The sequence below is a fragment of the Chiloscyllium plagiosum genome, chromosome 5 (genome assembly GCF_004010195.1).
Source record: "Chiloscyllium plagiosum isolate BGI_BamShark_2017 chromosome 5, ASM401019v2, whole genome shotgun sequence".
NCBI lineage: Eukaryota > Metazoa > Chordata > Chondrichthyes > Orectolobiformes > Hemiscylliidae > Chiloscyllium > Chiloscyllium plagiosum.
In genome coordinates, this window is record NC_057714.1 from 88,349,410 (window position 1) to 88,362,111 (window position 12,702).

A 12,702-nucleotide genomic window follows, 5' to 3' on the forward strand; every position below is an offset into this window, starting at 1 on the left:
TTCCTTCCTTTCTTTCTCCCTTCCTTTCTCCCTTCCTTTCTTCCCTTCCTTTCTTCCCTTCCTTTCTTCCCTTCCTTTCTTCCCTTCCTTTCTTCCCTTCCTTTCTTCCCTTCCTTTCTTCCCTTCCTTTCTTCCCTTCCTTTCTTCCCTTCCTTTCTTCCCTTCCTTTCTTCCCTTCCTTTCTTCCCTTCCTTTCTTCCCTTCCTTTCTTCCCTTCCTTTCTTCCCTTCCTTTCTTCCCTTCCTTTCTTCCCTTCCTTTCTTCCCTTCCTTTCTTCCCTTCCTTTCTTCCCTTCCTTTCTTCCCTTCCTTTCTTCCCTTCCTTTCTTCCCTTCCTTTCTTCCCTTCCTTTCTTCCCTTCCTTTCTTCCCTTCCTTTCTTCCCTTCCTTTCTTCCCTTCCTTTCTTCCCTTCCTTTCTTCCCTTCCTTTCTTCCCTTCCTTTCTTCCCTTCCTTTCTTCCCTTCCTTTCTTCCCTTCCTTTCTTCCCTTCCTTTCCTCCTTTCCTTCCTTCCTTCCTTTTTTCCTTCCTTCCTTTTTCCTTCCTTTTTTCCCTTTTTCTTTCCCTTTCCCCTCCCTCCCTCTCTCCCTCCTTTCCCCCTCCCATTATTTATTAATCATGTTTGCAACAGTGGTGCCTTTTTTCCCTTTTTCTTTCCCTTTCCCCTCCCTCCCTCTCTCCCTCCTTTCCCCCTCCCATTATTTATTAATCATGTTTGCAATCAGTGGTGCCTGTTGGTGGGGTGTCAGACAGAGAGACAGATTGCCCACTTGGAAAAGGTGAACTTGACTCCAGTCTGGGGATTTGTTGCTTGGGTTTATCATTTCTCAGGGAGCATTTCCCTGACTTTTTTTTAAACTTGCATTGAACAACTCAATGGCGAATCCAGCATATTAGTATGTGTGTCTGAAGGGATTCTGATCTGTGGGATTTCCTCTGGAGGTGCTTATTGATGTTTGTATCTCAAGCCAGCTGGACAGTTCCCAAAGGACTGAAGGAATAGAAAATGGCCAGTCTCTATGGGCAAAAGTATTGATTAAAAATAGCTTGCATTTTTTTTACAGCATATATATTGTGTGATGCAGTTCACAGCGCTTGAGAGGGGAAGCAAAGGTGGTGAGTAAATTGCACAGGTTGTTGGCTTTTAAGAAGGCTTTTGAACAAAGGGAGTAAGTGGTATGTTGATTTATTTAGGGGAGAGAGCTGCTAAGAACAAATTCATAGTGACTGAAAGGTTGGTTTCCAGTGTTGGAACAAAAGAAGGAGTACTATTGTAGAATTGGAGTGAAGAGAATAGAACGCAGTGTATGGATAAATAAAATTGCTGTAACAAGAATGTCTCAGAAATCCATGAAGTGATGGATTAGATTCACAATTGCTGAAGGGAAAGTAAGCAGTGTTAGTGGTTCGTGTATGCTACATTGATCACTGAGTTCTTTTGCTAATTTCAAACTATGATATATGCACACAGATGCTGAGAGTTGGAGTTTCCTACCAAAAACAGTCCATCTTTGAGTAGTATTGAAAAAGCAAAATTGAACACAACTATCACATGTTGAATGTACCCTGAAACATGCTCCAAGATGTTTTTGAGCTGTTCAGTTCAATTGACTGTGCAATTGCAGTCCTCATGTCAGTGAGGGTGTCTTAATGAAGATGTCATCAAGACTTGATTGTATCCAGTATTTTAGATTGCCACTTTCCTACCATCAAGAAACACTGATATAATCAGTGGGCATGGCTCGAGCTTAGCTATAAATCTGCATGCATTTCAAAAGCTGCTACAAACCAAATAATGGAGCCCTTCTGACAGTTAGTGGAAAATGAAATTATGTGAAAGATTTTGTTGCAGAGTTTAAAAAATTTCAATAAATTATTTGGAAGTAATGGATTTCCTGTTAGGAATTTACTTGACCCTCGCACGTGAAGCTTTTCATTCCTATGAGTGTTCTTGTGAACCTCCTCTGAACATGCTCCAGGAGGAGTTCATTCTTCCTGAGATATGGGGCCCCAAACTGTGCACAATACTCCAAATGTAGCCTTACCAGAGCCTTATAGAGCCTCATAAATACATCCATGCTTTTATATTCAAATCTTGTCTGAATAAATGCCATCATTGTATTTGCCTTCCTAACCCCTGACTGAACCTGCAAGTTTACGTTGAGAGAATCCTGGACTGGACTCCCTAGTCTCTTTGCACTTCAGGTTTCTGAATTTTGTCCCATTTATAAAGTAGTCCATGCCTCTGTTCTTCCTCACATGACCTCACATGTTCCCATGTTTAATCCAACTGCCACTACTTTGCCCACTTTCATAACCTGTCCAAATCCTTCTGCAGCCACCCTGCTGCCTCAATGCTACCTGTTCTTCCAATTATCTTTGTAAGGTCCGCAATTTAGCCAGAATGTACTCCGTTTCTTCATCTAAATTGTTAATGTATACAGTGAGAAATTGTGGTCCCAACAGAGTCTTGTAGAACACCACTTGTCAGCCTGCCAACCTGAGAAAGACCCTTTCATCCCCATTCTCTGCTTTCTGCCAGACCGCCAAGCTTCTATCCATGCTAGCATCTTACCTCTAACACCATAGGCTCTTGTCTTACTCAGCTTAAAAATGTATTGCTGGAAAAACGCAACAGGTCAGGCAGCATCAAAGGAACAGGAGAATCAACGTTTCGGGCATAAGCCCTTCTTCTGGCTTATGCCCGAAACATCAATACTCCTGTTCTTTTGATGCTGTCTGACCTGCTGCGCTTTTCCAGCAACACATTTTTAAGCTCTGATCTCCAGCATCTGCAGTCCTCACTTTCTCCTAGTTTTTTTTTGTCTTACTCAGCCTCTTGTGTGGCACCTTGTCAAAGGCCTTGTTGAAATCCAGGTAGATAACATCCATTGGCTGTCCTTGGTCTAACCTGCTGGTTGCTTCCTCAAATAATTCTAGCATATTTGTCAGGCATGACCTCCCCTTGATGAAACCATGCTGACCTTGCCCAATTTTACCAGCATCAAAGCACCAGCCTCACAGCAATATTCATGCTCCATCTTGACCCAACTCAGCTGCCACTCTGTGGTTTCACAGCATCTGCTTTGGAGTTGAGGTCCATCCAGGACACATGTTTTTGGCAGATTGTTTTACACTGAAAGACAGCCAACCATCTCATGTGCCTGTGTAGGATTATTTGTGTTGTCATGTATCTTTGTTTTTTAGTGCACAAGATCTTTTCCACTTCCTTGGAGGACAGCCAGCCTCTGAATTGGAGCATTCCTTTTAACACACAATGTCGTAGTGAAAGCTTTGGATGCAATATACTCGCAGCTCATTTTAGGGAGAAACTGGGGACCTTTGTGGCATCTCCCAATTCCTCCATTTATGAGTTCAGGATGTTACTGATGTCATACTGAAGAACCGACCTCATCATTTAAGGTTAACTGAATAGAGAGTCAAATAGCTAGGGCATGAGGATTCTCCATCAATGGGTTTCTTAGGTGTTAAAATTGCATTTTTGTTGCTTTGAAAGTGCTCAGTCATCAACTAGTAGTTTTGTGAATAGGAAGGGATTCCACTCCCTTAATGTTAAAATAATTTGTGATTGTCAAAGTCAAATTTTGGAGGTCTGCACCAAATATCCTGGGAGATACCATGATAAAGGTAAAGTCACCATTTTCCTAGAGGACCATAGGGCTGTGCTCTTAGAGGTGACTGGAGATGGTTGAATTTGAGGGTCACTTTGCCTCAGGTGAGGTGCGAGTTTGAGAAGGAGGAGGGACCTTCATGGTAATCTCAGCCCATGTGGTAAATGATCTGCAATGTTGGTGTTGCATTTCATTGCAAACTAGTCATCGAGCCAGCTGAGCTAACTGTGACCCCCTTTCGGAGATACAAATCTCATATATTTAGCATTCTCTGGTGCCTGCCTTTTGAAAGCCCTTGGACAGGACAGCTGCTGGAAGACCAGGGTACTCCTTCCAAGCCTGGCCTGTGACACATTTCAGAAATCCACAGATGGAGTACAAAGGTGCAGTGCTGCTCACTCTTTCACCAGGGCCATAGTGAAACAAACCTAGATAACTTGTCGATGAAGTTTTGATGCCTGGGCAGATCTGGTGCATTTGACGATAGTCCACGTGGGGTGTCCTGCTTCATTGTGGTATGCGGCACCCATTACTGCTTGTGCCAAAAAAAGTGGGGGATGTCCTGAGTAAGGACAAAATGGGAAAACGAGAGCAGTTCTTTGATGATAAGGTGAGATCCTTCCCTGAGAGGAGGATGGAGCAATATATTGAACAGGCCGAGGAGAACTTTATTAGAGGCAAAAAGACTACAGATGCTGCAATCCAAGGTAGACCAGCAGAAGGCTGGAAGAACACAGCAAGCGAGGCAGCATCAGGATGTGGAGAAGTCCAGCTTTTCAGGTGTAACCCTTCTTCAGGACCTGAAACGTTGACTTTTCTGCCTCGTGATGCTGCCTGGCTTGCTCTGTTTTTCCAGCCTCTTGCTTGTCTGCCAGGCAGGACTATATAGCTTCTAGGGCGAATGAGTTGGGTTCAGACTTGATTTGTTTTTGTAATTAATATGCTCATCTGGCAGGCATCACCTGCCTCAGTATAAAAGGACATACCCATGTCTTTAAATCAACAAATGTTAAAGCAGCTATACCAAACTCCCTCAACACCATGAGGGAAAAAGCGTCAGTGAGAATGTACACCTACATCATGGCACTATTGTCATGTAGCTCTGAAACTGAGAGTGCATACACCAGTTTCATGAGAACAATAGGTCAAGACAGGTCCTGAGAAGATTCCTTTCGCCCTCCTTTGTCCCTGCAGTATTTCAGAGTGCACAGACTGTTGAGTTGCCTTGAAATGCTTGAAAACTTTGCAAGAGGTATTGAAATACTCCCATCCTGGAATGCCAGTGCATCTCTTGAATAGCTTATATGTAGGAACAACCTTTCCCCACAGACTTTTAAAAATTTAACCCATGGGGTAGAGGTGTTGCTGGTTCGGTCAGCATTTATTGCCTGTCCCTCATTGCCCTTGAGAAGGTGGTGATGAACTGCCTCCTTGAATCACTGCAGTCCATATGTGGAATCAACATTGTACCTCCTGGTCTCATAAGGAGTGTTTGTTATCAAAAATTTTTTTTTTTTTTTTTTTGCTTTTCGGGCCCTTTTTGGCATCTTTTTTTCCTCCCATCATTTCACGTGATTGGCTTGAGTAAAATAAATAACACAATTAATGCTCAATGAGTTGAATTTTTCTTTCCAAGTCAGGATGGCACAGTGGTTAGCACTGCTGCCTCACAGCGCCAGAGACCCGGGTTCAATTCCCGCCTAAAATTGCCCGTAGTGTTAGGTGAAGGGATAAATGTAGGGAAATGGGTCTGGGTGGGTTGCGCTTCGGCGGGTCGGTGTGGACTTGTTGGGCCAAAGGGCCTGTTTCCACACTAAGTAATCTAATCTAATCTAATCTAATCATGTAAGATCCCTATCAGCCTTGTCCAAGATCCATCTAGCACTTGTAGAGTAGTTCAGATTAAAATATAGAAACAATATTTTCCAGCACCTGTTAAAATCTTCCTTGAGATTTGGATGTTGCTGGAAGGTTTGGCATTTATTGCCTATCCCTAACTGCGCTTGAGCAGTTAATTGTGATATGTTCTTGAACTGCAGTAGTCATGTGGTTCAGGTGTTTCAATAGTAGCATTCAGTAGGTTAGAAGTTCCAGGAGTTTGACCTCCTGAGTATCCAATGAATAGAACCTATTCAGAGGGAAATTTGATGGTGTTTGTTAACGTCTGCCCTTGTCCTCCTCGGCTGTAGAGGTTCAGGTTGGTTTGTGCTGTTGAAGCCTTGGTAAGTTGCTGCAGTGAAGTTTGGATGGTACACACTGCTGCTTTGTAGATTTTTAAAATCAATCTTTTTAGACATGATGTGCCACCTCTGGAGCACCTCTTCAGTCTGTGCCTTCTGGATCAGAGTTAAGGACACTAGCACTGTACCACATTGGTCCCTGATTATTGTATGCTGGTAGTGGATGAGATAGACAGACAGAAGGCTAGAAGAACACAGCAAGCCAGGCAGCATTAGGACATTTCAAGTGTAACCCTTCTTTGGGACCTGGGAGCGTATGTAAGGGAAGCTGTAGATAAAGGGGGTGGCAGGGACAAGGTGTTAAACTGGGGATAGGAAAAGACAGGTAGAGGGTATGACCTGGTTGGTCAATGGAAGGAATGAATCTGGTTGGTGGAAGGGTTGCGGAGGGCCTGGGAAGGGAGTTTGGGGATAGGAAAGGAGGCTATTTGAAGTTGGAGAACTCAATGTTGAGTCCTCTGTGCTTTAGGCCGCTTAGGTGGAAGATGAGGTGGTGTTGCTCCAATTTATGGTGTGGTTCCTTCTGACCATGGACGAGGCTCCCACTGATGACCCAAGTTGTACCCTCTACCTATCTTCACCTCCCCCCTCTTCGCCACTCTGCTCCCAACACCCCCTTTGTTTGCAGCTCCCCCTACAATCACCCTCTGTTCTGAAGAAGTGATACACCCAAAACGTCAACTTCTCCACCTCCTGAAGCTGCCTATTTTGCTGTGTTTTCCAGCCTCCCGTCTGTTTTTTGGATTCCAGCGTCTGCAGTTTTTTTTTGTCTCTGACCATAGTGGATAAGATGCCAGTTAAGTTGGTATTGTCCCATATGTTGTTCAGCCTCTTGTGTATTGTGGAGCTGCATTCGTCATATACCTGACTGGTGGCAGAAAGGCTTCAGGGAGACAGGAGATTGTTACTCGCTCTAGAATTTCCACCCTCTGACTTACTCTTCTAGTCACAGTATTTATATGGTGGATGCAGTTCAGATTCTGATCCATTGTGTCCCTTAGGATGCCGATAGTGGGGGATTATTGTGGTCATGCTGAATAATATTGTGGGCAGACAGTGTCATTCTTTTAGGAGATGGTCATTGCCTTCCTAGCGCATGTTACATGAATGTGACTTGCCAGTTACAGCTCAAGCCTGAATATTATTAGATCTTTCTGGATATGGACAGGGCAATTCAGTATCTGAAGATTTGCAAACTGTATGGAACACAACAACTGTCAGACAACATTCTCACTATTTATTTTGGGCTTTATTATGGTAGTAAGGTTATTAATAAAACAACTAAAGAACATCTGTAACAAATGATTGGCTCCTACCAGCACCTTCCTTTGTGCTCGCTAGTAAAGAGTTTTATTACTGATGTTTATTGACTTGTGATTTTGTTTGTTCTATAATGTGACTCTCTGTCAAACAGTGATTGCTGTCCAGACAGTGACTTTCAGCTTAGCATTGAAGTTCAGTTCTTGTCCATGTGTACATCAAGGACATGGTGTGGTCTGAGTGGAATCCAAACTCCACACCATTGAGCAGATTGTTAGTAAGTGCTACTTGATAACGCTTCTGACACCATTTTCCATCATTTTAATGATTTAAAAGAAGGCTAATGGAATGATAATTGGCAAGAATGGATCTTTATAGTTTTAGTGAACAGGACATACCCAGACAGTCTTCTGCTTTTTGCATAGATGCAAGTATTGTAGTTATACTTCAAAGCTTAGCTAGAAACTAAGCCAGTTCTGAAGCACAGGTTTTTAGCACTGCATCCAGGTGTTGTCGGGTCCCATAATCTTTACTGTATCCAGTGTGTTCAATAGTTTTTTTTTAATATCACCCGGCAGTGAATCAAACTAAAATTAGCATCTTTGATAGTTGGCACTTCAAGATTAGGCAAGCCGAACTATCTACTCAGCCCTTCATGCTGAAGTGTTTGTAATGCTTTGTCTTTATCCTTTTATTTGACCAATTGGTTGACAGTTCATTTTGTTTTGCCTACAACATTCGGCTAACCCTGTCTTGTAGCTTCACCAGGATTGCATCTCACTTTTTAGGTACACCCAGTGTATTTCCTGGCCTCTTCCCAACATTCTTCATTCGATAATCCTCTGTCTGATGGTAATCAGGCCATGGTGGACCAGATTTAAGTTCTATAGTCTTCACATCCAGTTAAGTGTTGGTGGAAAATTAAGCAACTGATAGAAATAGAGTCTCCACAAAATAACTCTATTCTCCAGATGTAGGAGCCCTGCACATCCATTAAGCAATTACAACCATCTTTAGTCAGGAGTGTCCTGTGGATGGTTCATCTTGGCCTCATGTTGAGACCCCAGCACAACAGAAACCAGCCTTTAACCCAACCGATTCACTCCATGTGATATTGAGAAATGGTTGAAGACTCTGGATAAATACTGGGCCTTGACAGTATTCTATCAACAGTAAAGAAGACTTCTGGTCATCTCTACGCAAACTGTCCAGTGCTGCTACAACATGATCATTGGCAAGGTAGAAAATTAGCCAAGTCTGTACTATCCACAAAAGCAGGACACATCAAACCTAGCCAATTACTAGCTTATCTGTTCACTCTTGCTCATCATGAAAGTGATGGGAATGGTCATTGACACTGTTCTCAAATAGCACTTAGTCTGCAATAACCAGTTCAATTGTTAGGTTCTCTTTCTTGAGATTCTTCCACATTCGGTCCAACTGCAATACGCCAACTTCTGTGAACAGCCAAAATTTAATTAAGTAAGTACAAGCTTTGGAGGAACCCTTAATAATCTTTGCAATGTTTGGAAAGCCGTGTCAAGAGATATCCCTGAACAAAGGGACCAGTTCTTCCTTTCTACAAGATTTCACATTATAGTCAGTAATGCCCACAAGGCAACCCCCAGCCACTCCCCTATAGTCACATGTCACTCAAGACACTATGTCATGATTTGATTATTTCCGGAAACAATGTGATGTAGATCATTCCTTAATAGCAAGGGCTCTTGCCCAAGGAATGAAGGGCTTTTACCCAAAACATCGATTTTCCTGCTCCTTGGGTGCTGCCTGATCTGCTCTGCTTTTCCAGCACCATACTGTCGACTGTAATCTCCAGCATCTGCAGTACTCACTTCCACCTAGAGAAACAGACCATCCTACCCCCGGAACATCAAATTTCTTGAAGGGCAGCAGAGTAAATTAACCCCTTAACATCTCTCAATGACACTCAGTTTGGGTTCCACCAGACCACTCAGATCCTGACCTCATTACAGCCTTGATGAAAACGTGAATAGAAGAGCTGAACTTGTAAGGCAAGCAGGATTGCCTCTGCCATCAAGGTAATATTTGATTGAAGCATTAAGGAGCATAAAATGGCTGTGGGGCAGCTGACTTTTTTGGATGGCCTGTGACTGACATTGTAATGGGGATGAGGGGCAGGGAATGTGTTAAATCTAGCCTACTTTAATAGGTCCACTTTAATGGGCCTACTTTAATAGCCTACTTTAATGGGCGGCACGGTGGCACAGTGGTTAGCACTGCTGCCTCACAGCGCCTGAGACCCGGGTTCATTTCCCGCCTCAGGCGACTGACTGTGTGGAGTTTGCACATTCTCCCCGTGTCTGCGTGGGTTTCCTCCGGGTGCTCCGGTTTCCTCCCACAATCCCAAAGATGTGCAGGTTAGGTGAATTGACCATGTTAAATTGCCCATAGAGTTAGGTAATGGGTAAATATAGGGGTATGGGTGGGTTGCGCTTCGGCGGGTCAGTGTGGACTTGTTGGGCCGAAGGGCCTGTTTCCACACTGTAATGTAATCTAATCTAATGTAATCTAATCTAATCTAAAGTCCAGTTCAGTTTCTTGTCAAGGATACATCTTTGCCAGAATATTGGTGGTGATATCTAGACAATGGTAACGTTGTTGACTATCAAGAGGTGATAGTTGTACTTTCTTGTTACAGATAGTAATTATCTTGGTTAGACAGTACATATGTTCTTTCCACTTAATAGCAAAAACTGGATTAGATATTATCCGGGTCTTGGTGCATGCAGGTGTGACTTGTTGGACATCTGAAGAGTTCTGAATAGAGTTGGTCACTGAAATTTGGAGGCTATGTAACTTTTTTTGGTAAATCTAAAATACCTGTTACAAGGATTTTTATTCAGACCATTCTCTTTTCATTCGCATGTAAGCGCCATGTTGTAACGCAGACAGGTGGGAACCGGAAATTCAAGTGCACTGAATGTGGAAAAGCATTTAAATACAAGCATCATCTAAAGGAGCACTTACGCATCCACAGTGGTAAGTACAGAACAATTTTTAGTCTCTTAATGCTTCAAGTAGATGGCAAAAGAGGGTTGTTATTAATACAGGATGTTGGTGAGGTCACATGTAGAAAACTGTGTGCAGTTTTGACCTCTAAATCTGAGGAAGGATGCTCTTGTCATCAAGGGAGTGCAGTGAAGGTTTACCAGATTGTTTGCTCAGATGACAGGTCTGACATAAGAGGAGAGATTGAGTCGATTGACCAGGACTAGGGGTTATAGTTTAAGGATAAACAATAAAACTTTTACAACTGAGAGGAAAAATGTCTTCACTCAGAGTGGTGAGTCTGTGGCACTAAGTACCACAGAAAGTGGTTCTGGCCAAAACCATTGTGTTTCCAAGAAGAAGATAGATACTGTATTGGGGTGGGGGGGCAGGATTTGGGATTTGTGTCTGATAATCAACCCTGTTGAATGAAGGAGCAGGTTTGAGGGTTTGGCCTACTCCCATCTTCTATCTTTTGATGCAACGTACTTCATCCTCCAAATATCAAACTGCTCGCAGCCATTCATCTATTGATTTGTTTTTCTGTGTCCTTTTCTCTTCTGCCAGGGGTTTGGTTAACTCAATTGGCTGGATGGCTAGTTTGCAATGCACAGCATGAAGCTCCTACCTTCTCACCAACTTTAAGGGCATTTAAGTGGTCATTAGATAGGCATATGGACAAGAATGGAATAATGTAGGTTAGATGGGCTTCAGATTGGTTTCATAAGTCGGGACAACGTTGAGGTCCGAAGGGCCTGTACTGCACTATAATGTTCTATGTTCTCAATTTTGCCCTGTACCAGAGGCATGGTACCCTTCTGATTAAAGTCTCCGATAGTTACCTTTGTCTGAGAAAGCAGTTCAGTGGTACTCTGGGACTGTGGCAGCTTTTACCTTTCTCAACTGCCATCTCAGATTGGCAAGTGACTTCTTGTATACATATGTGATGCTGTAATTGATTCTACAGTGATAAAAGAGATTGACAGAAGAATAAATATGTTTGTAAATGTTTGGAAGACTATAGTTGGAACTGGAACAAGATCAGACTCTAGTGCAAGTTATATCGCGGTGGTCGAACCCCTCTGCTAATTAAACCAAGCACCTAGAAAAACTCGCCTTGTAATCTGTTAAAACGTGAGTGATAGAACTTTCAAATTCCACTATTCAAAGAAAAAATATCAATTTACTTTTCTAACTCTAATAGTGAACATTAAACAAAAAACTCTCCAGTCCATGTCCCTCTTTCTTTATACTACTTACTATCTGACCCCAATTCTATAAAATTGGAAATGCTCTTCCAAAGAGGCACTTATTAAAATTACTTAATCTCAAAACTACACTGTCTTTGTCTTCCCCGCTGTATTCCGTTTTCCTGCTGCTGATCACCTGGGTTATCTTTGTTATTTTCACTACGAATAGACTTTACATGAAAAAGTATCTTTGGTAGAGAGGGGTTTTTCTGATTTCTTTAAGGGCACGATGTTAGATGGGCAATTGCTCTCTCTACAGCAGCTGTTTTCTGACCAGTTTTCAAAATGTCAGCATTCTTATACCTGCCCCAACGTCAGATCGTCTCACTGGGTCGTTGTTGGCAAAACAAATTCAAACTCTATTAGGTTTTAGTATCCTAAGGCATAATTTAAACTGGTTAAATTCTAATTGTTGTCAAAAGAACAATCAAAATTTAGGTATCCATTTCACAGCCAAAAGTTACGCTTTCAATTTTCCAGTACACTCTGGGACTACCACCTAGTCGTATTCACAGGTATTTGTAATCTCTCAGTTCGGGAAAGCATTCTCTCTCTCAATGATACAGTACATGCCTTCAACTTTATAACAAAGTAAACAGATGAATGTAGAGATTCTAGCGACCCCAGTTTAGAACGTTCACCAAGGATGATTCAGATGCCTTGAACAAATCAAATAAATGGCAACTTTGCAGTTATTGCAAGTAACCTGAAGGGTACAAATGGTTGCATTTTTCTCTGGCACTCATCATGATGATTCACAACAATGTAAATGTAAAGAACAGCAACATTTCGTACTGTATGAGAAAGTGAATGATTGTCAAGTCTGATTAGAAGAGATTTTGCCAGGAGAATGCATCAGTTAGGTGAGAACTGACAGTTAACTTTTTAAATTTAAATATAGCAGGTTCACTCTGATCAAGGAATTGTCCTGAGGTAAGAACCAGAGAATGGCTGTTGGCTATTTTGTTAAATGTAAACAGTGCATCAGTCAGGGTTATTCAGAATATGTTATCAAATAATTGGAATCACACAGTGGTATGTTTTCCAAGCACTGGCTGGAAGAATATACCTTGTTGTGAACTGTCAAATAGACCTGCTGTTTGGTACAATTTGGCAGTCTTGGAGATGTCTTACATTGATATTCTTGCAAATACCCTGATGTATGGAAGAGGAAATATAGAACATAGATAGAACATAGAACAATACAGCACAGAACAGGCCCTTTGGCCCACGATGTTGTGCCGAACATTTGTCCTAGCTTAAGCACCCATCCATGTACCTATCCAATTGTC

At 42.3% G+C, this 12,702-nt stretch overlaps 1 protein-coding gene across 1 annotated transcript in view; it reads left to right on the top strand.

Annotated features, from left to right (window-relative positions):
* zeb1b (zinc finger E-box binding homeobox 1b) overlaps positions 1-12,702 on the top strand; it is a gene marked incomplete at its 5' end in the record, with an annotated part of 84,153 nt that overhangs the window by 44,589 nt on the left and 26,862 nt on the right. The window contains one exon of the mRNA XM_043691046.1: positions 10,043-10,151. Coding sequence (XP_043546981.1) covers positions 10,043-10,151 — 109 coding nt within the window. The remainder of the gene's footprint in view (positions 1-10,042; positions 10,152-12,702) is intronic.